This window comes from Tamandua tetradactyla, chromosome 1, assembly GCF_023851605.1.
Source record: "Tamandua tetradactyla isolate mTamTet1 chromosome 1, mTamTet1.pri, whole genome shotgun sequence".
NCBI classification, from domain to species: Eukaryota; Metazoa; Chordata; class Mammalia; order Pilosa; family Myrmecophagidae; genus Tamandua; species Tamandua tetradactyla.
In genome coordinates this window covers 217835850-217859638 of record NC_135327.1, presented here as the reverse complement: position 1 = coordinate 217859638, position 23789 = coordinate 217835850, and the positions used below count along the sequence as shown (strand labels likewise).

Genomic DNA, 23789 nt, shown 5'->3' with positions numbered 1-23789 from the left:
TAAGATAAATATTGACTGGCCTGCAAAACCTAGAATATTTGCTGTCTGTCCTTTTTCTAAGAAAGTTTACTGATCACTTTATGCTATGCAGAAAAAAAGTGTTTTTCTTTGAGAATGTAGATGTGGTTTTATAGGAAACTTCACCTGCTCCACTCAGCCCTTCAAATTGCTTTCTAAATCAAGTTGGGGGTGGTGCAACAGTGGCTCAGTGACAGAATTCTCACCTGCCATGCCAGAGGCCCGGGTTCAATTCCCGGAGTCTGCACATGCCAAAAAAAAAATAATAAAATAAAATAAAGCAAGTTGTTAATACGTATCAAAAGTCTACCACTGTCCTTAGTCTTTGGCTCAGGAACCCAACTTCTAGAGCTCACTCCTAAAGACATTCTCAAAGATACAAAAGACTTATGCTCATGGATGCCCAGCCCAGCATTGTTTACAATTATTTACAATTTTGAATAATTAGAAACAACCTAAATATGAAAAAGTTTGCATAAAATTTATTGATTTGGAAAGACAAGATCTACAATAGACATAAAACTGCTTAACTCTATATAGGACAATGATATAAAACTATATATATGTAATTGTAAGAGAAAATGATTGGATAAAAGATTATCATCTCTACTTCATTATAGATGCATATTTTGGAATGCAAAGACAGTAGGCTAAATAAAAGAAACAGCAAAACATAGATAGCTTTTATCTCTGGGTGGTAGGATCATGGATAACTTATTTCTTCTTTGTTTTCTTGTACTTTTTAAATATTTGTTTAAAGAAAAGATGCAGTATGGTTCCATCAGATACATAAAACCTCAGCATGGCCTAAATAAAAGGCTTACTTGCAAAATAGATATGGGATTTACCAAATTGCAGAGGACATTTTTATTCAGAACTGTAAAAATTTTAGTAATTAAAAAAATGAGAATCCACAAACTTTTGAGCTTTAAAAAGTTCTAGGGCGGGCCATGGTGGCTCAGCAGGCAGAGTTCTCGCCTGCAATAGTGGAGACCCGTGTTGTTCTATAGAACACATAATTTAGATTTTATTGAAAATGACAACAAAAAATAAATTAAAAAATTGTCATTGGTTTCATATAGCAGATAAATTTTAAACTTTATTTCTGATCAGTCTGTGCTCAAGAAAAACAAATGTATAAGCAATTTAATGAAATTAACAGAAGTTTTTTGTTTCAAATAAAGCTCTCTTCTACTATTCTATGGCTAGCCTATTTCCAAAGGATGCCATTCATGCGTATGGATTAGAGATGGCTTGTTTTTGGCATGTGTGTTGCCAGTTTTTCTCTAGCCCAAGGCAGGCATTGCAATCTATTAGGCCACTTCTTTCCCAAAAGTTTTCTTAACTGTATGACAGACAGCCACCACTAATCAATCAGAGTTAAGATATGATAGCAAATATAGTTATCATCATTGACATAGCTATGTGACAGCTTTGGTGAGATAATAATTCTAGTTGTCCTCTTTCCCTTAAGACTAAATAGGGAGCCCATTTTCATCCGCATTGAACTTGACCATCTTACTTTGAAAGTTGATGGAATAGTTTGCATATTTCTCCCAAACCCAAAAGAACAAAGAAAGATTTCCATGCATGCTTTCTACTTCCTCATATGTATTCAATGCTTGATTCCCTGTGTCAGGACTAATGCCAAGAGTTGAGTGAAACTGCTTCTTCCATACTTCAAGTTATTGCATAGTCCATGTACATAATTTCTTTTATTTCTCTGTAGTACTTGATATACTGAACCACGTTACCCTTTGTGAAAGTTTCCCCTCAGCAACTTTTTGTAGCGAGACCCTATTCTAACCTTAACACCTCCCTTCTAACTACTTTCCTTCCTCTTTGCACCCTCCCACACTTACCCCATGACATGCAGGGTGCTCTTTCCCAAGCCCCTCATTTCTTTTCTTTTATCTCCTTGTCTTTCTGAGAGATGTCCCCTTCTACAGCTTCAGCAATCAGACAATTCCCAGATCTCTATATCCATCTGTGTCCAGTTTCCCATTTCCAAGTTCCTTTTTTGGACATCTTTACATAAAAGGTTCAAAAGTATCTTAGGCTGCCAAAATGGGACTAATAGCCTTCCGTTTTGTTATTTGTGTGACTAATGTACTAATACCACTATTCTCAGACCTGGAGTGGGAGTCACCTGTATAATCATGAAGGTCCCAGCATCCATCTCCTCCCAAATCCTGTCACTGTCCATGGCTCCTTGAAAAAGTCTCTTTCTTCCTAGTTTACTTGTCTCTGGCCATTTTCAGGGAGTAGCTGGGGCCTCATAGAGGGAAGAGATGAATATGGAATGGTATGATAAAGCACTCCATTCATTTATTTAATCATTAATATTTATCAAAGAACGATTATTTTTAGACTCTAGCTAGGGAGAAAAGATTTCCTAGAGTTTCTTATTATCCTTTCTGGTAAATCTGTGCCACTTAAAAAGCCAGTAAAATGGCTGCTGTGACTATAAACCAACTCCAAAAAGTCACAGCTGACTCTGGTCAGTCTCCTACTGAGAGAATCCTATATATGAATCACCCAGAAGCCACATCTCAGTACCCCTACTGAGTTGGCTTCAGACCAAGATATATTTTAAAGTGACCCAAAACCACCATGGGAAGCTTCGGAAGCCCTGTTTTCACTCTGTCTGGGGCTACTGCTTACTGAGGCTTGTCACTCTGGAGCCTGGGGCTGCCTTAGGCTGGAGGGTATGAGGGGTGACTAGGACCAATAAAAGCAAAGAAGAAAAGAAGTGAAATCAGAACTAGCCAGTGAGCATGGGGCATGGAGCACCTGCTGATCAAGTATTTGGATTCAGGTCTTACGGTGCACTTGAGAAACAAGAGTAGATGGGTAGATTAGAAGATACAGAAGAGGCATTTTAGAAGCAATGTGGCTTATACTCTGTATGAGGTCCAAAACCCAGTCAAGAACTCAGTTCTAGAGGGTCTTGGACCCCAACAGAAGATTCTAAGTATAGAGCATTCACCAGGAACAAACTTGACCCTCAGCCAACAATTGCCTCACCCAGTATATGTGTCTTGTTTAGGACAAGAGCCAGGTCCCAAGTGGGTCTGCTTGGAACCTGCAGGTAGAGATAATGAGGATTGGGAGGCTGGAAGGGGGCAGAGGGAGCACAAAGGTAGCTCCAGAAGTTGCAGATTTCTTTTGTTTTTGCATGCAGCCTTATAGAATGCATGCACCCATGAGGGCAGGTATTGATGCCTGTTTTATTCCCTTCTCTACCATCAAAACAATAATCAGCATATACTGTTTTGTAAGATAGTCAATAAGTACTTAATGAATCAAGAACCAAAAAGTGGAAGCAACCCAAGCATCCATCAATAAATGAATGGATAAACAAAATGTGGCATATACAGACATTGGAATATTATTCAGCCATAAGAAAGAATGAAGTTCTGATACATGCTACAACATGGATAAACCTTGAAGACATTATGCTCAAGCACAAAAGGACAGAAATTGTATGATTTATGTGTAGAATTTACATGTAGAACAGGTAAATTCAAAAGACAAAGTAGACTATAGTTACCAGGGTTGGAGGGATATAGCAGGGGAAGGAATAGGGAGACAATACTTAATGGATGCAGAGCTTCTATTTAGGCTAATGGAAAAGTTTTGGTAATGGAGGGTGGCGATGGTTGCCCAACATTGTGAATGCAAGTAATGCCACAGAATTGTAGGTCTGAAGATGATTAAAAAGGAAACTATTATGTTGCATGTATGTCACCACAATTAACAATTTGTTTATGAATGGGGACTACAATTAAAAGAATTTTCTATATTTTGGTGCCCAACTTCCAAGTCAGTGAGCTCTGAATTTATTACTCTGTATATGTTTTTTCTAAATATATGTTGCAGTGCATGTTTAACAGTGAGTTCATGTTCACCATCAATTCCAGGGCCTGTAAATATTCAATATATAAACCAAACCCTAAAATGACATTGACAAGAAACATGAATAGCTTAATTTTCAAGGTGAGCCTCTGGAAAGATGCAATGACAAAAATGATGTGAGTTGGCAGTTCAAGTTCTTTTTTATCCTAATGTTTAGAAAAACGGGACATTCTTCCTATTAATTCTGGGAATAAGCCAAATACTTTAGACATTTGTCCACCACTGATCATTAACTCTAAGAAAATGATGGCTCAGAAGGACCACATAGGAGAAAACCACAATTAATGTGTTTGTCATTTCAGGTCTTTTTGACATTTGCATCTTGAAGGACTTGCTATTATTTTTAAAAACCAAGTTGCCTGCTTGTAATAGAATCATTAATATGGCTCTTTCATCTTTAAGGGTCACATTTTTGCATTGAAAGTGGTCAGAAATGCATAGTCAGATGTTTATAGGACATAGATGTGGAAGAACAGCAAGTTTCAGTCACATCCCTGTCCCTGTTTAGCCTTTGGCAAATTGCTTTATCTTTACACATTTAGGTTATTTCATTTAGAAATGGGTCTGGCACAAATAAAGAATTTCCCAAGGATGTGTGAAATAACCTATGGTTATAAAGAACTTTGAAATGATGATGTGCTAACAATGCCAAGCCAAATTATGAAATTGCACCTTTGCAAAAATGCTATTGTGGGAATCAGTGAATCTGAACATTTTATTTACAGGGTGATTTGCTTCTCAAATAGAATATTCATAATGGGCCTCCACAGGTGACAATGAAGTATCATCTTATTTCCTGTTGATAGACCACAATTTCAGAAAATTCTTTTTACAATGACATGTGAACAAGCTCCTAAATTCGAGACTGCTGTACAAAATAGATGCATAGCTTATTACATAACTTACACTGCCTTTGAGACATAAAGAGTGAGGTGGGATTCATTAACAAAATTGCTGTTGTCAATCTTTTGTATTTTTTTTCAATGTAGTTCTTATTCTTCAAAATCTAATTTTAGCAAGTTATGTTGAACAGAAAGATAAGGTAAAACCTACTTTTGTGTTAGATGTATTGGGTTAATATTCAGGTTATCAGCTGCAGTTAAATTATACCTCATACTGGCTTGCAGCTCATCTTGTTTCAAGGCCAAACATCTCATTTCTGTATGGAATTTCCACTGACTACGAATGCTATAATCCAGCAGCAGAACCATACCTGAGTGATTTTGTGGATCACATCACATTCCCAGTTCTTCTAAATACTGATTAGGTATAAAATGTATCTATTCATGGGTGAGATGGAAATCTTGGCGAACCAGTGAACAATTCCTCAGAATAAACTGAACCCAAAATAGAGTCTAAGAATTGAAGGGTAGAAAATTGTCAAAAAATGTTTGTTTTGGTGAAAGATTAGAAAGGCGGAAAGGAACTGTGTTGCAAAAAGGTAGGGAGTGTCTGGGTTTGGATGGGGGAGCTTAGATCTAGGAAAGAAGAAAGAAAAGGCAGGGGCCCTCGTCAAAGGTCAAAGAAAGGTCCATGGATCAGGACAGGCTAAACCAACAGAGGAAACATCTCTGGAATTTGTTTTTATGGTAACAGGACCACCACCCCCACCCCACCACTGGACAAGTCGAATCCTATTCTACTAGAGCGGAGTCATCTAACTCATTTCACAAATGTGGAAACTTAGGTCCCAAAAGATAAATACTTGATTTCACAGCTAATCAAATGCCAAGTCACTTCTAGAAGTCAGATCACACTGAGGTCCTGCAGACATCAAACATCAAGGTTGAAACAAGACCAGCACAAAGTAGAATAAATGGAGGCTATGATTGGGTAACACTTCTGCCTCGGCCCCAGTGAATTTCACCTCCATGTAAATGGAAGAGTTTGTCATCTATGTGATCCTGTTCTCTGGCTGCTGACAAACTAAGGATGTGACAATAGGGAATACTATGGGTTTCTAGAATAGATAACAGAAACATTTGGGAATAGCCTATAGAGCTAGAAAGAAAGATTTTTTAAAAAGTATGTATGGTGGCTGGGCTTCCTTGCTATTCCCTCTGTGCACAATCCACCTGCTAGTTTTTTATCCCTTTCCTCTTGGGTCGAAAGCTGGCCCATAGTGAAATTCAGCTTTGGTGCACTTCAGAAAGCGCCACACCCCAGTAATCCCAGGCTAGCTAGGTCTGCCTCTTCTCTTGAGTAGCATCTTCATTTAGTTGCACTAAAAAGTAGGGCTTGTTATTTATCTGGCCATATGGCTTAGCAGATTTATCCCATTCTGCAGGGCACACATCCTGTGTGAACTTCTACAATGAAGTTCACTTTAAAGTCTTCTTGTGGCAAACCTGCTTGGAAGTTAACATATGCATTTATTGGGGTTGCCAGCTGTAGCGGAAGAAAGATCTAAATTATTTGTGTTAAACTTATGTAAAGGTGGTTTGGACGTGAGCCCAGATATGAATATACAATAGACAAAGTTTACAGAATTGTGACACAAAGTCCTGAGAGTTGTGGGGATGTCAGAAAACACTCCACAATCAGGACATATGCCTACAGTGTTAATACATTTTATGCCTCAAACTCCAAAACAGATTCTGCAGATGACTATGAAACAGAAAGAGAAGCTTTCAGTCAAATGCTACCTCTGCATATTTTTAGAGATTTAGCTAAAGCTACTTACATTTAGAAATATTAGGTTTTTTAAATTAGAGGCTTTTAAAGGAAAATTGTAAGTCTGACTCCACTACCCAGGAAAACAAAGGGTTTACCATGGAAATGAGAAGTATAAATGTGCATTTTAATAGTCTGGTTAAGTTAAAAACATTCCCCAAAGAGCTGGCTTGGTCCTCCTGTGCTTGTGGAACACACGGGACAAGAGAAATGGTCGATTCAATTCAACAGATATTAGTTGAACACCTACTAAATGCAAGCACTATGCGAGGCTTTTCAAGTGGTGGAAAGCAGTAGCCAATTCCTGTTCTTGAGTATCTTATGACTTAGCTGGGTGAACAGTAGAAGAATACTACTAATTATGATGCGATACGGAACACTTGCTCAGGAGTGAGGCATAGACATGGTTTTTGGGGATACTGGGGAGAGAGCGAGAGAGGGGAGGGAGAAGAGGGAGAGATATCACAGGTAATTGGTAGCTAGCTGGCAACCAGAACTGGCTTACTGAGAAAGCATCCTTTCAGATGGAATTCAGCAGATGTGTGGTGATGTTTGCCAGAGAGACACAAGAGGGTGAAGGGTCTTTAGATGAAGGAAATTGCATAAAGATAGGCCTGGTGCGGGAAAGCAGGGGGCAGTTTGAATAACCACAAAGCAACCATTTTGGTTAAAACATAAAAGGGAAAGGTGATAAGGTGAGGGAGATGGGAGGGAGCAGCCTTGTGGAACTGAGAAGTATGGACAGAAATAAAAAGGAATTGGGGACTTCTCAGCTTTTCAAAGCCGAGAGGTGGCAGGCTCAGAGTTACATTTTCTCAAGATTAATCTAGAGCAAAGGGTAAGAATGAAGAAGCCCTTTTAGGGGCCTAATGCAATAGCTCTCGGGGAGAGAGTGAAAAGTGTTCCAGTGAGGGTGGTAGCAATAAATGCATCAGAAGAGACAGATAGGAGGGATGTTGTAGATATGGAAATTAGAGGACTTCAAACTGATAAGATTTGGGATCCTTACACTAATTAGATTTGTGGGACAAACAGGAATCAGGAGACATTCCAGAGTCTAAAGTCTAGATAAATAGGAAAGGAATCAATAAAAGAAAGTGAAAAGAGAGGTCAGTTTGTAGGAAAGGTGAAAAGTTTTATGTTTCACTTGAGACAATATTCAATCATCTAGGTTAACACCATTAAGAAAGAATAGGGAAGTGTGAATGCAACACGTTGGCCAGAGAAATCTGGGATTTACCTACAAAAAAGTGAGAAGGAGTAGCAAAGATGAAAGAGAAAAGGAGAGCTTGTTCATGGAAAAGAGATTCAGGGTAAAGGCAAACCTGAGCAAATGCTTGTAGTTTCAAGTTGGAGAAGAAAGAGAAACTAGCAAAAAAAATAATGAAGTGGTCACAAAAGTAGGGAGAAAACCCAAGATGGTGCAGAATCACGAGATGCAGGAGAGAAGGAAGTTCTGATAAGCGGAGAGCAAATCGTGGATAGTGTTGTACCAGGGTTGAAGAAATTAGGGCCAAGAAGAGGCCAATGGCTGGGGGTATTCAAAGATTAACTGGAGTATAATATTCACGCAAGCAGTTTCTATCAGCTTGAGGGGAGAGAAATTATGCTAAAATGGATTAAATGAGAAAGAGGAGGTCTGGAGTGCAGATGCCACTTTTCAGTAAATTTGGCAGTAGCAGGAAAGAGGAGATCTTCATCTGAAGGGTAACAAGATTCAAGGTGGATCTCATTTACTCATGAATGGGAAAGTCTACAGAAAATATCTGACACCTGGAGGCCCTCGATGGTCTTACCAGAAGGAAAGAAAATCTCTTCTACTGGATTTCCCAGGTACGTCTGGGATGTTTTCCAATGAGAAGAGAGTTGAGTGTACTTTCGAAGGACTGAAGATATAATTTATGGCATAAGGCCATTCATGGGGCCAGGGCAGGGGGAACTAAAGCAGTAACCTCTTCCCTGCCAGTATCCCAAGACCCTTCCTGCAAATCTCCCTGTGGGCATCCCTATTAAGAATCCCCTCTCAAGTACTGGGAAGTGGGGGAAAGAGAAGGCAAGTGTAAGGAATCTGGCATGAGAATGGAATGAATTATCAGTTTTAAAATGTTTATTTCCCCAGTTGATTTTGCCTGAGAATTTCTGCTGCACAGTCAGTGTGGTTAACTCTTTTTTGAAAATGAAAATAATGGTACTTCTTGGTTCCACTGATGGGAAGAACTGATATTACAGCTGCAACAAGTACCCCGATATTGTTTCCAGCTTCACTATTTGAGTATGGGCTGATTTATGTTCTGAATGAACTAAGCATGGTTATAAGTCCTCAGGCACACTTGGGGAAATAATGATTGTTTTTTTAAAGCCATTAATGGTTGATGTTCAAACATCGAGATGGCAACTTCCATGAGATTTTCCAGAAACTCCACCCATGCAGATTTTTAGAAGACCCCAATTATAACAGGCTTAGCCCATGAACTTAATCTGAGAGCATTCAGGAATTCTTGTTGGCTGAATACATGCTGCTGAGCATTATATTCTCTCTCTCTCGTGGATATGTGCAGTGCTTTTGAAATATTTATAAATGCCTCCTCCCAAGGATGCAGACATTATTGTTTACAGTCTGAACTTATTTTAAGGAACAAAACCTGCGGATGCACTTCCTGTTAGAGTAATACCTAGGCTTTATTTAATTTATTTCTCTTGTATTCATAAGATACTTCCACCTACATTATCTCATCAACACAGTGGTACTAAGATAGGTAGAGGAAGGAAGGACATTTTTTTGTCTTCAGAATGAGAAGGGAGAAAGATGAGTTAAAGCTGTGGCTAGATGATGCTGATCAACCAGCCCCTGATGCAGGCAACCTTGTCTTGCTATCATCTTCCTCACTGCACACGGGCAAAGTCAAGCATTAACACGGTCATAATCACGCCCTTCACACACTGAGATCCAGCCCCCTTGACCTGGCTCCTTCACAGATGGGGATGAGTGGCAGAGGGGCAATTATAACCTATGTCCCTAATTCTCATCAGCATACTTTTTCACAGGGAGCTGCTAACGCAGTCCCCTGACAACCAGAAATCCCCAGCTTGCTTTAATGAACTTAATGCATACATGAGGTTTGGTGCTAGAACAGCTGAAGACGAAAATGACGGTGTCTTGAAGGACCGAACCAATATATTCTAGCAGTTACTCCATAGTGTCCCCAGCTATGGATTTAGCTATTGGCACTGGAATAAAGGATAAGGGAAACACAAAGTTTTTTTTTTTTCTTGTTAAAAAGTAAATTCCTATCAGTGCTTAAAAAACGCACTGTTTCCTCAGCCTTCTGTTAGCCTTCATGAAAAGTAAAGTTACGGGCTGCCCTTTTATAGAAGTGAGGAAGCTGCTGGGATGGGTTGGCTGAAGCCAGGGGGTCCTCCCAGGGTTGAACTATGTTCCAAGCATCCGAGGCAAGGCTGATGACCTAATCTCGCATGCACACAGTGGAAGATGGGGGCCAGGCTGTGTGTGTCAGAGCCTGTCCCTACTGCTCTGCCACCTCTCCAAGAAACCTAGAGCCCTCACCTGTGCTGCTGGGTGCCGGAAGTTCCACAACCCAAGTTCTGATGCCTCTGACCAGACTGGAGGCGGAGGTGGAGACAGAAGGGGAGGGAAAATGCTGGCCAGATCCCTTGAATGCATAACCACAGCTACCACCTCCATGTCTGTGGAGGGGTCGTTGCTGCTCCGAGTCCTTTCTGAAAAGTTGTCCCATTGAGAGGTCATCATAATCACTCCTTTCGCTCTCCACTGAATTCTCCTAGGCTCCTCTCCAGTTTGCTTACTGGGAGTCATGGACTCCACTCAGGTAAATGTTATATGTTTTTTCACCTCTACTTGCCATAAACCAGATTTCAATTTCAATAAACTGTCAGATGTTTAGTTACATTACGGCCTAATAAATGCAAAGCATACTTTTGGATTGTGGAGGGTAGAAATATAAGGAAGACATGGTGTCTGCCCTCATGGAGCTCACTACCCAGTGGGAAAACAAACATTTACTCATACAAATAGGATGAAGAAGCAAAGGAGCTGGGTGTTAGAACAGAGATGCAAATAGAGGGGAAGAGGAGGGAGATGGCAAACTGTAAAATTATTTGGGTTTATTCATCTAAGGAATTTTTACTGGCTGCCATTTTTTTCAAGAATGGATTGACCCAGAAATTGAAGTATAAATTTATTTTAATCATCTTTGCAGTGACCACATTAATGACCAATAAATGACCAATCCTCTCAAGTTTTTCAAGAATGGATGGACGGGTATGAAACAAAGATAAAAGGCAAATAGGGGCTCTAATCAAATCACAGCTATTACAATTAAAACACAACAATCACAAATCAGACCAAGTCAACTTCAGGGCTATCAAAATTATTGGGTTTTGTGCCTTTCTTAAAAATTTGGTTTGAGTGTATATTTTTTTGCTTTAAATTTAGAAATTTGGTTCTTTGTTTTTTTGGCTTATCTAATACTAAGAGTTTGAGCACATCTTAATTTTTTACATGCCATTTCTTCCATTGCTTATGTCTTACAGAATAGCTATCCTGATAGTGGCAGCTGTTGGCTGGGAAATCAGACAAGGAGTTGGAGTTGTGATTATATTGACTGGCCTTTGCCATTTCTGGCTGCTTTAAAGGAATTTAAGAACTTGAAAAATGTGGCATTTAGCATCCTCTTTCACCCCCAGACTGGAAGCCCTTCTGTGACACGTCCAATCTATTACAGAAGCAAGCAAGCAATCACCTCAAACCTGGTCGGCTGCTTGTACAAAGTATCTGCCTAGATAAAAACAAAATACTCTGTAGCATCTGTTTCTTCTCAAAAAACACCCTTACATTTCTCATTGGAACCCAGCACCCGAGGGAATATCCTCCCTTTAACCTTTACAGAGCCTCTGTGGCAAATACAATTGTCAAACTTTCACAAATGGGGGAGCTATAGGAGAGAGAAATCTTTCCTGATGTTTGCCTGAGATTAACTAAATGAGTGCTTGGAAGAGAACCCAGTTTAGGTGCTGGGTGCAACTGTTATCTCACATGTCCCTTTAACTAGTTTTATAAATCAAACCCAAGTGCTGCCTGATTATCAGCCTTCAAATAAATATTGTATTTACAATGTGCTTTGTGATTTCAAACTCCACAAAGCAATTGAGTTCATGAATCAACTGAGAATTTAGATATTTCTTTCCCAGGATTTCCATTCCCAATTAAGGCAAGTTTTGACTGAATTAAAAAAAAAAAATCACAGACTGGTCGGAAGTTTCTGTGCACTTTGCACAAGTACTTAATTTAATCTGAACCAGAAATTGAAAAATCAAGTCCTTCCTCAGAATTAGTTGTTTTATTTTGAAACTTCTGTGTGAGGCATTTATGGAAGAAAATGACTACCTGAATAAAAACAAGAGACAACCTTCTATAAGACTGTTCTCATTCGAAAGGTACATCGCAGGTCCCTATGATCACAAAGGTGGAAAGGCATTTCGCTTAGCAGCTGAGTGTTTGGGCTGGGTTCATTTAACCTCGGTAGTGTCATCTGTAAAATGGGATGATAGGAAGATTAAGTGACATCATGCACCCGGAGTGCTCAGATTAGCAGAGGCTGAGAGGCAAATGGTAAAAGTCAGCCATGATCATTCCCTTCTAAACACCCTCTAATTATTCAAATTAAAGGACAGAGTAAGATAGGGCAGTATAGATAGGCCCTGGCTTGACCAGGAAGAAATCCATGTTATCAGGTCTCCTAGGTGAACTGAAGCCCTTTTAAGGAATTGAGTGGATGGAAGCCAAAGAGTGGTCATCTTTTATCACTGCTTCTCTCCTGCAGAGTTTAGTAGAGTTCTAAATGAAGATTGTTCACTTTGTGTTATCTGTAAAGGCTCTAAATGGTTTAATTCATAACAACATAATGGGTATGCCATTCTTCATGGCCAATTTGAGAGTTAGACCGCTGACCTCCTGCCATCCCCAACTGGCCTAAATGCTAGGCACGGGTCAGTTGACCAGAGACTAGCAAGAAGAACCTTCTTTGGAGGTGCTACTTCCTGCCAAGTTGCAGGCTCCTACAATCAGGATTGATTACAAACACCCAATTAAGAGGCATTTGGAACCTGATATGAACACTAATCTTGTCTCTTGTTCTTCTTCAGGCTTAATTATCAGTCTTAGACGAACACTCCAACTGCAATTAGTTGAGCTTATTTTTGAGCCTTCTTTACAAACACACACACACACACACACATGCACATATGTGTTTGTCTGTGCACTTCTGCTCAAGTATATCAGCATGCATGAAAGTATCACATTTTATGCTGGAAAGAATGGAGCCGAGAGCATGCATTTCAGCTGAAGGCATATGTCCCCTTTGGATCAATGTTTAAGTGCCTGCTTCCCAAAATGAAATCTGATTGGAAATGCCACACACATGTTGATTCAATTTGCTAAGATTTCAACCAACATCAACTTCAGTTTCTTATGAAGCCTGTTTTATTTTATATATTTTTAAATAACAGAAACACCCAAAACAAAATAACCTTGCATACTCAAAATTCACTATACTTAAATGTGATTGCTTATAGCAAGAAATAATAAAGAAAATTAATGTTATTAAACACAGGGTTCTGTTCAAATTAAATCAGTGCTAATGGAAAAAAATCAAAAGGAAGAAAGTAGATAATTATCTGCCTGAGTAGTAACCACAGATGCTGCCTGTGAGAGCAGCAACTATGGTCAACAGTGGTTCTAAGAAGAGCTCATTCTTACCTACCCAATAATTTTTTAATTAAACTGGGCTTGGCCAGGGCTCCTCTCATATTGCCTATTTTGAGAATTCACCCGAGATCAAAACTGAGAATGTAAATATTAGAAAAAATAAAGCAAGAGAAGATGTATATTTTAAAAATTTGTCTTGCATGTAAGCAGGCACCGGATTGAAAAGTCTGGGTTTATTTTAATATAACTATAGTACATGGGACAAATTTATTTCTATAGTCACTATTGGAAAAAAAAATCAGGAATTGCTTCAGGGAGACTTTGCTTTTGGATTAGAAAAGGAACAAGACATATTCTTCTACCTCCATTCCAAGAAGTTTTCCTTTCTATATTTAAAGGTTAAAGACTTCTTTCTATCACTATGTTTAGTCTGATGGTGAAATTTATGAAAATGGAATCACACAAGACAGGATAGCAGTAATCCTTGAGGGGAAAGGTTAGTGATGGAAAGAGACAAAAGGGGCCTTCAAGGAAATTAGAAATATTTTATTCTTGATTGAGTGTTGGTTGCATGGATGTGTTCACCTTGTGAAAATTTATCAAACTTCACACTTCAACAGCTTGTGTGTTTTTCTAGATACATATTATACTTTAATTAAAAGTACAAGTATTTCTATATTTCATAGAGAAAATGAAAAATATTTTGGCTTAAAACACCCATTGTCTTCCATAAAACAAGAGCATTTGTTTTTCTTTATTTTGTCTAAATTATGGTCTAAAGCACAAGCCTGAAGGGGTAAGGCAAGCAAAGGCACTCACTTTGAGCACCAGATTTAAGTGACAAAAACTCAGTCATCAAGATAAATAGTATTTTAATGCAATATTTAAAAAAAAATAAAAATGAATGTAGAAAAATCCATGATGAACTGAACAGTGAAATTTTTAATAAAGAAAGGATCAAAGCAGAATTTTTATCACTCAGGGAAACCAAAAACGGAGCACATATTCCAAAAATTGCCAATAAACTACTAAATAGCCATTATTAGTGGGAATAGCCAGATTTGAGAAATTTAGGGCAGATTAATTTTCATTCAGTGAGTTTATACCCCACAAAAATGAATGGGATGAGGACTTTTTCAGAGTTCGCAATCACTTAGGTAATTTTCAAAGTAGCACTAAAGAAACAGTGTGTGACTTATTCCAACCAGAATCCCAAATCTTGGGTATCATCTCTATTTAATCATAATTTCACTGTGATTGAACTTCATGGGAAGTTGCAGGAGCAAAATCTTCCTGTGGATGCATTTACTTAGGAAAAAATACATACCTATATTAACGCCACAAAGAAGAGTTTAGAAATCTTAATTATAAAGAGAAAAGCATTAGGCTAAGTGAGCTTTCTTAGTTAAATCCTATAAAACAGCCTCATCAAATCAGGCCTTGAAGTCAGGAACTTGTCAATAGAAAGACCTCTCCTGGACTTTCTCCCCCAACACTACCACTTCTTAGACTCTTTTTCTGGAGCTTCACATTCATTCTCTTAATGTTTTTAACCCAATGTCTGTGAAATTTTTATTGCTCCCCAGATGAGGACATCTGATCTGAATGTAACCACACACCTCTTTGCTCAGCAGTATTTGTCACAAAACATTATAAATTATCATGCTGATAGTTTGCATTGCTGGGAAACCGGAAAAGTTCCATAAATTCTAACTACTGTATCAATGACATTCTTGTTTATTATACAGGTATAAAGTTTTATGAGATTCAAGATGTCTACCTTTCCACCAAAAGAAACTTGAGTGGATCCAGCTAACTCATTGTAAATACCAAAAAGCATTTGCAAGGTACAATGAACCTTGTTTTCTGAACTACCCTCAGCAGGGTACTTCTTTTTTCTCTTCTACCTTTAGCTGTGCTTCTACACTCCATGAACATGTTCGATTTTGATGGTGTAAAAAAAAAGAAAAATCATTCATTCCTTCCACACACTCAGCATCTTCTCCTCTCAGAACATTCTTTAGACTCCTCTCTTATATCAACAAAACAATAAAAACAGGCAGTATAACCAGCTGGAAATCCCAGCCCGATGTTAGCCCTGCAAACAAATGTTCTACTGTTCTATAGATTGATTGATTTATACCACACATTGTTCAATGAAAGAATCAGAGAGATTATAGTAGTATGCTTTTAATGCTTATTTGTAACAAAGCAAAGTTCAGTGGTGAAATAAACATAGACTTTTGCATTTTAAAACTATCAAGTACAACTTACATCTTTATTTTTCCTAAGAAAATAACCCCATTGATACCCACCCTAAAAACTGTACATCCATTTTTGTGAAGTGAGGTTCATAGTTTACTTACAAAACAAGTCCATCTTAGTGCTATTCACATGAAAAGTTGTGATTGTATGCATCTTATCATATTGCTGAATTTATGAAAATATTTTTGCCTATTTATAAAGAAAATAAAACTTAAATAAATTTTTCCTACCAGAATTATTTGGCTGATCTGTTTAATTATTTATCTATCATACCCTACTAAAGAAGATTGCTTACTTGGGTCTCAAGAATGTTTCTCAAGCAGCAGATGTGCTAAGAAGTTGATTTCTTGAACTTTCATATGTTGAAACTTGACTGCAAATATTGACATTCAAGTGAAAAATACATGGAGCTTTCTATGAAGATCATTCCATTCCTGGATCAATATATTTAGTTTGATATATGTTTAGTTTCATATTTCCAAATGTTTGAACAATGATCAAGTTGTTAAAAATATCATAATATGATAATTTATTTTAAGAAGTTTTCAAATTTTCAAAAGACTTTCATATTCATTACCTCCTGTTATACTAACAGCAATCCTATTTTGTAAGTAAGACAAGTACTTTTACTGTCATTAGACAGGTGATAAATATATCTGAATCATGGAAAGATATTAAATGTCTTCAGACATACAGACTGCATGTATCGGGAGTGATAACTAAAAGCGTACCAGCTTTCAGAAGGTGGCTTACTATACCTAGTTTTGTGTCATCTCTAATCCGTGTTTGGAAGTAGTATAATAAAAATTGCAAAAAAGCAAAAAGCAAGAAAAAAAACTCCTCCCCCCAAGATAAAATAAAAAGCTATGTATTTTTTTTCTTTTTACATGGGCAGGCATCGGGAATTGAACCCGGGTCCTTGGGCATGGCAGGCAAGCACTCTTACCCGCTGAGCCACCATGGCCTGCCTGCTATGTATGTTTTGAGGGCATCTAATGTAAGCATGTAAAGTTTATGAATTTGTCTTTTGAAGAGCATTCAAAACTTCAGAAAAATTCAAAAAAAATTTCCAGCATTTAAAAATTTTTTCTAGGGACTCCTAACCACCTCCAGATTTTAATTTTTATTTATTTATTTATTTTGCGTGGGCAGGCACCAGGAATTGAACCTGGGTCTCGGGCATGGCAAGCGAGAACTCTACCTGTTGAACCACTGTGGCCCACCCACCAACTTTAGATTTTAAAACTGTTAATTTACAAAAGAAGGTAAAACTTGTGCTGCATTTGTAGAGTCTCAACTGCAGTCTTTGACCATGACCAGGAATATCTTTTCACGTGGCCAGACTGGAGAGATAGCTATGGCAATGTCTTAAATTGGCCTTGCAATATCTTTTGGGATTTTTTCACTGATAAAAAGATCAGGTGGCAGCACTTCAAAACATGGCAGAAAGATGTTTTCCACTGGCACAATCTCATTGATTTAATCAGGATAAATATATCAGTTTTTCAAAGAGAGAACAAACTTCAGAGAGAACAAACCCTCAGTTGCTACAACTAAGAAGTCATCTTACTCAGTAGCATTAAAAAATAAATCTTGCTGTCATAATTACAGAATCAATCTTCCTAGGAATATCAGTTTCCCAAATACCTTGCTGATCTCACTAAATTGTCCCTTCCTATAAATTGTAATCTTCCTTTTCTTCATCATCTTAAAACAACAACAACCACGAGAACAAAAACTAACCAAGAAGGTAATCTACCAAACCCATCAACTCACACCATCCTATGGCAAAGGATTATTTAGGGTTTACTGTGTGCCAGGCACTGTTGTAATATATTAATGCATTCAGTTGTCATCCCTTTCTTAAACTTCTACTCCAGATCTGGACCAGCTCAAAAAGCCATTTGTGCCATCTCTTCCCAACTCTGTGCACAGTGACATCAGGTTGGCAGTTTAAAATCAGCCACAGAGGGAATATTTACACCACAGAAAGTGGAAAATGATACAAATAAGGACTTTATCCCTACACTCAAGAAAGCCAGTCGATAATTATCAGCACATCACTGCTAATAGCTAGCAACTGCTTTGGATTCTTTAGCTATTATACTACCCATATACACTGTAATAATTTACAGATTAATAATTAGTGAATATGAGTTGATTGAAATAGCACCTTCTTTTCTGGAACAATGCTATTACTTGAGTACGTTTTATCAGAGTTCCTTAAAATATCTCCTATAGCAGTTGAGGTATTATTAAAAGGCAAAAGATAAAAAAGTAAATTAAAATAAAAGAGAGGTGATTGACACTAAAATAACCACCATACAGAAGAGTGGCCCCCAAATCCCCAAAACCAACAATCACCATATAATGAACTCCCTGTTTCCTAACAGTCACTGGAACACTCCATTAATTCCACACAAGATTAAAAAGTCAATATAATGCCCTGAAGTATTCTGAATCACAGACCAAAGACTAGACTGGAATCGGCATAATCATGTTGCAGAGCAGTATATGCTGATTATTTGGAAATTGGGCACTAGTATATAGATTTATGCTGATTCTCTAGGAACCAGGGTGTTGAATTCATCAGATGATCTCATTTCCCTGAACTTGAAAAACTCCACCAACTCAACAGGTTGTTGAGTTTCTTCCTACAGGTGGGTACATTTTCATATTTTTCTGTCCTTCCCTAAAAGGCATGTATGTGTAAACAGAATATCTTTAATAATGGATATGCATGCATAATAACATTTATATCCAACAAAAGTAGTAGCCTATATACATTCTATATAATAGTATACAATTACATCAAATTGGCCCACTTTAGAACTTGGGAAAACATCATTTCATGAGAAATAAATTATTAGAATTGGCATTTAAATAGATTATTTTCCTTTGATAAAATGATTTATATATCTAAATTTTATACAAGATTGATATGTAGGCTCAGCTCTCTGGAGACTACAACGGGTACTGTGGAATAGAATGGGTTTATGGGGAAAAGCAGAGACAGATGGCCTGACAGGCATCCAAGAGAGAAGAATAAACTGGGGTCTGAGTGGACCACCGCACTTTATGTTAAAATGTACTTTCCACTATTGTGGAAAGCAAAACCCACACCCTGGTTCTTTCATACAAGGTGAAGTAATGGTATTTAGATTGTCTCTATGGTGAGAATGTTTTCATAATAATGAAATCTGGTATAATTTGATGCTTAGTAGCTTAACAATAGTAGGTGATAGTAAGATTAAAGATAGGTGGACAAACAACTCGTTCATATCTGAGTTCCCTTTGTATTCATTGTGCATTTAAAAATTATTCTTTAGCATTTCTCATAAGAGTTTTGCAAGCATTAATCTACTATAAAAAGCTTCATCTGAGTCACCCTCATATGCCTCACTTTTATTCAATGACAATTTGCATTTTCCATGTCAAATCCAGTAAGATAGATACAGTCTTAAATCATGACATGTGCTACAAAGTTTTAAACAAATATCCAACCTAACTGTCTGTGTATGCAATATATGTTAGCGGCCCACATTATTTCATGAAAAAGCAAGGGAGACTTTAGGTTTCTAGTTCTTCCCCTTCCAGAAAATATAATATATATATATATATATATATATAATGTTGCGTAACAAGAGTTCCTAAACCAAAGTGTTAACAGGAAAAAGAGTATGAGAGATTGCATATTTCAATATAACCTTCCTAGTTTGGGCAACTCAGAAATCACTTAACATAATTTAATTTCCATGCCACTGACATATGATCTGGCCTAGATTTGAATCCCTTCTGGATCCATTTATACCCCACGTATTGTACACACATGACTTTCCACCATAGCCGTCTATGACCACTAGATGGTGCTGTGGTGCCCTGTTCAAAGACATTCTCACTTACTTGCAGTCTCTGTCCTCCAGATCGAAGTGGGGGTTGAAGTTGATCATGATTCTCTGGTATGGGTCTGGAGCCTGAATCAGCCATTCACATTTTTCACTTGGGTTATAATAATGAGGATAACCAGGAGACGTAAGGTACCCGGGGCTTTCGATTTTTATAACATCGCCACATTTATCTGCAATGAAAATAGCATTTTAGTAGCTCTTTTCCCTCACACCCCAGTTAGTATTCTAGTTTTATATAAAAATTTGCAGTTATTAAACATTCCGTAACTTTTTAAAGGGACCTCAGAGAGGAACCCGCAGGTCCTTCAGGTGAAACTGATAGCAACACCCTTCCAAGGGCCACTCTTTGATCTCATAGCATTTACACATCAAATTGAGATCTGAGGGGATTGTTTCATCCCACTTAAAGTTCCTTCCCAAGAAAAAGGTCTTCCAGCATTAAAAAACATTAAATCCCCTGAATTGATGTTAACATGGTCCCTGGGGAGCCTCTGCTAGACTTAATTAGCCCCAAGAAGTGTAATCGCATTAAGCAGCAAGTTCTAAGTGGAAGGTGACTAAAAGATGCTGTTTGACCCCTTGTGTCGCTTTTTGATGATAAACCTGGTCTGTGTCATTGATTAGCAGGGATTGTCTTCCAAGACCTCAACTGACTTAAAGCCCAAACTTTTTGTTGTTGTTGTTTTATCTCCCCCCAAATCTAAGTAATTTTGAGTTATCTCTCTTCTTGTGAGGCTGATCAACAGAGAACAGAGTATATTTGGTGAAGCAGAAATAATTCTGATTTACTTCTCTGGTTGCTCAGGCTTGGAGACCAGATCAAAGCCACAGGGTGGGGCTGGGGGGCAGAAAGGAAAATAAACAGTCACCCAGCATTAATTCTAATTACCTTAAATTTTGAAAAAAAATTTTGCCACATTGAGGCCCGGGTGTCACATATGGCAAGCCACATTCTCACATCCTGGGAAAGGTGAGCCTACCAGTTTTGAGCTTTCATTTCGAGAAACCCAAAAAGCTAAAGCGATTCGCTGAGTGCCAAATAAACCCGGCTCTGGGCTGCTTTATTGTTCAGCATGGATTCTCATTGTCACTTTTTATGACGGATTTCCTACTGGAGAGCCTTAGTCTGCAATGCCGCCACATTTATTGATGCTTAATTTTGAGCAATAAAAAGTCAGTGCATAAACTATGTAAGAGGAACAGGTATGAAAATAGTGAAATATATAAGCCTATCAATCACAAAGTTTCAGTAATGGTATATATAGATTTTAATATTGCATCTAATAGATTCCCTGTGGAAAGTGAATGGCATTCTTTGCTCTCAGCGTGAATTTATAAATCTACAGAATTTTATTACAGGAAAACCAGGTCAAATGGAAATGAAAGATGAAGTGCACATCAAAAATGCATAAAGCTACATGCATTACAGAAATCATTTCCCATAAATCAAAAAGACACAATATAAATTATACTGTATTTTCTCAATTGCTGGAGGTTTCTGACTATGCTTCTTAGATCAGAGTAGTCTTATGCTGGTTTCCTTTGCCTTGGCTTTCAAAAGCTTGAGATTTGCCAAGAAGAAATGATGTTGCAACTGGAGTCCAGAATCTCAGCTAATGATCATACTGGACTCCGTTATGTGATCCTGTGGAGACTCTTGCATTATTTTAAAGGTGCAGAAAACTTGGAAAGTGCCCCTGTCTCATTAAGTCTCCTCCAGCTCTGTTCAAACATGGCAGTGTCTGGCATCTGTTAGAGGAGTGAAAGAAAACAGCGCTGCTTCTAGTCACTCAACAGAGTCACTTCAGAAGACATTTAGGTGGATTCAGTACCACACCAGAGCTCTTTAATCTGTGACTTCTGAGAAAGTGACAGTGTAATAAGATAATGTGGACGGCTAGACTCCCTGACTCTGTTAAATCTCTCTAACAGTTGATTAAGAAAGAACAATTTCTAATGACTCTGGACCATTAGTCCTAAATAAGGCTAATGAATTAATTTAGCAGACACTGGTACTAAGAGGAGGTGGACATGGCTTTCAGAGGTCTGCTGTGCAACAGTGGCATTTACCAGCTCTGGGTCCTCCAATCATAGCACCATAGCTATAAGCTAGTCAAGCTTGCTGGCAGAGCTAGGGTCTCCTCCCCCAGATTTCACTAAGAAAATTAAGAAATTGACATACATATGTATATAATTTATGGAATTCACAACTTGAAGTCTGAAAGCGTTTTCCATCAGGTTTCAAATGCATCTTGGGAACATCTTCCCTGCTGATTTATTCTCAGGAGTTGTGGAGGGCCGTGGGCGGGTTACACTGATTCCTAAAGCCTAATCATTTGAGCCCTTTGAGTTGGAGAGGAACATGATTTCGTTCCTTGCCAGAGCGTAGAAAGAGGCCAACTCAGGTTCATCAGCAAGGTAAACTCCACATTCACAGTTTGTACGTGTGTTCTATTTATTTCCAAGCGTGTCTTTTAGAACTCTCCTTAACTCTCCTTGGTAGCTGTTGAGGGAACGGCTTGCTTAAATGTAAAACCTCCAAAAACGTATTAGAGAGATTAACTTTCATCATAAAGATGTGATTAAAATTGCTCTTGGAGTGAATAAGAGACCACTTGTGGTCTCTTATTCGAACGGTATACAACAGTAAGTAGTGGATGTCCTTTTCTTCTAATTACTTTGCTTGAAATCTAAGCCAGATGAAAGTAAATATTTGCTCATTAGTTAATAATAATTGCTGAAGATTCACTGTAAAGATAATTTGATATCCCTTGCCTTCACTTACTCTACAGTGGAAGTCAAACATGCCTAACGGTCAGATCACATTATATAACACGTTATTTATGTTACATGGTACTGTTTATCCCCTCTCACAGTCTTTCATTTACTTAACAATGAGTGGCTTTAAAAGCAAAGTGGAAACTGCAAGTAGACTAAGGATTTTCACATCTCCGGGTGTCTTACATTGTATATATCAGATTCCTTTATTGACACTACGCAACTTTCATTCAAACTCCAGCTGGATTAGGGACGATTTACAAAGGCGTAGGAGGGGGCTCCTTAAACCTAGAAACCGGTATCTCCAGCAGGCACCAGGCAGAGGAAATAGTTCGGGGGAGCTGCAAGAGAACCAGGAAGTTCTCCTGGTAAAGTGTTCATTAACTTTCATCTGCCATCAGATTTTTGAAAGGGAGTCTCGTCTAATTGCCTTTGGGAGGAAACATTATTAAGATAATTGGTGTGCTGATCTGGGAAGGTTGGAGGCTCTGCCTTGTCACAGAGGTGGGAAAACCCCCACAAGCAAACAACCAACTTCGGGAGGGAGCCTGCGGGTTGGAAATCCTCCTGCCTCAAACAGACTGTTTATATTTCCTAATTTCTGCGCCGGGATAAAAGTTTCCTTCGCCCGGGGCAATGCCCGCTCGCCGTTGCTCCCAGCAGCGAAGCCCCGGCTGGAAGCGCGCGGGCGGACGGGGACGCGGCGCTGTCAGACGCGCCTCCGCCTGTCACTTACCGTTGCGAGAAGCGCCGGCCAGGGCGAAGGCAAGCGCGGCGCAGACCAGAGGCAGCCCCTTCTCCATTCTCCCTTCGCCGGACCCCCAGGCAGATGCGGGAGAACGAGAACGTGCGAGGAAAACCCAGCGAAGGGCGTGATCTAAAAAACCCAAAGTGCTCCAACTCCGCTTAGAACCGTAAAATCCTCCAGCCGGTCTTGGAGAAAGGAAAGCGGCGAGGCAATGCCTGCATCCGAGAGAAACGCTTCTCTTTTTGTGTCTCAAGTCGTCTGCATCCTGTCATTTAGCTCCGGTTTCCTCTCCCTTTTCCCACACTTGTTCCTCTTCCAGGAGCCACTGCTCGGGCCATGTCTCAAAAAAAAAAAAAAAAAAGTGGGGGCTGGGCGGGGGAGGAGGGAGGGAGGGAGGGAGGGAAACACAGCAAAGCCAATCTCCAGAAAGAAAAAAAAAAAATCCGGATTGTTTCTGGACCCGATGGAGCCGAGAAGCTGGCGCCCAGGGGAGGTCCGGAGTGTCTGCGGGAAGGAGAGGAGCAAGCAATGAAAAGATGAGCGGAGACGAAGGAGTTTCACCAACTGCACCCCCGCCTCCCCCACCTCCTTCCGTCCTCCCCTCCCCTTCTTGAGCCCTTCCCTCGCTTCCTCCCTCCCCTCTCCCCGCACTAGCTGGCCAGTAATTGCCTGACAGGAGACGGGGAGGAACAAGTTTGCCTCCGTGTGCTTTCCCCCTCCGTCTGTCTGTCTCTCT

At 39.0% G+C, this 23789-nt stretch overlaps 1 protein-coding gene and 1 long non-coding RNA gene across 5 annotated transcripts in view; one reads left to right on the top strand and one right to left on the bottom strand.

Moving 5' to 3' along the window:
- The window catches only part of NRP1 (neuropilin 1), a 154409-nt gene extending 131004 nt beyond the window's left edge, over window positions 1-23405 (bottom strand). For all 3 annotated transcript variants that reach the window (XM_077152119.1, XM_077152117.1, XM_077152118.1), the window contains exons 1-2: window positions 23042-23405; window positions 19523-19697 (exon numbers count right to left, since the gene is read on the bottom strand). In XM_077152119.1, coding sequence (XP_077008234.1) covers window positions 19523-19697; window positions 23042-23108 — 242 coding nt within the window. In that variant the 5' untranslated portion in view covers window positions 23109-23405. The remainder of the gene's footprint in view (window positions 1-19522; window positions 19698-23041) is intronic.
- On the top strand, window positions 7010-11451 carry LOC143676799 (uncharacterized). 2 transcript variants are annotated; one of them, XR_013172247.1, is made up of 3 exons: window positions 7010-8442; window positions 10414-10457; window positions 11182-11451. It is a non-coding gene; the product is annotated as an uncharacterized LOC143676799 (long non-coding RNA). The 2 variants fall into 2 exon arrangements; XR_013172246.1 differs by lacking the exon at window positions 10414-10457.
- Window positions 23406-23789: the final 384 nt, after the last annotated feature.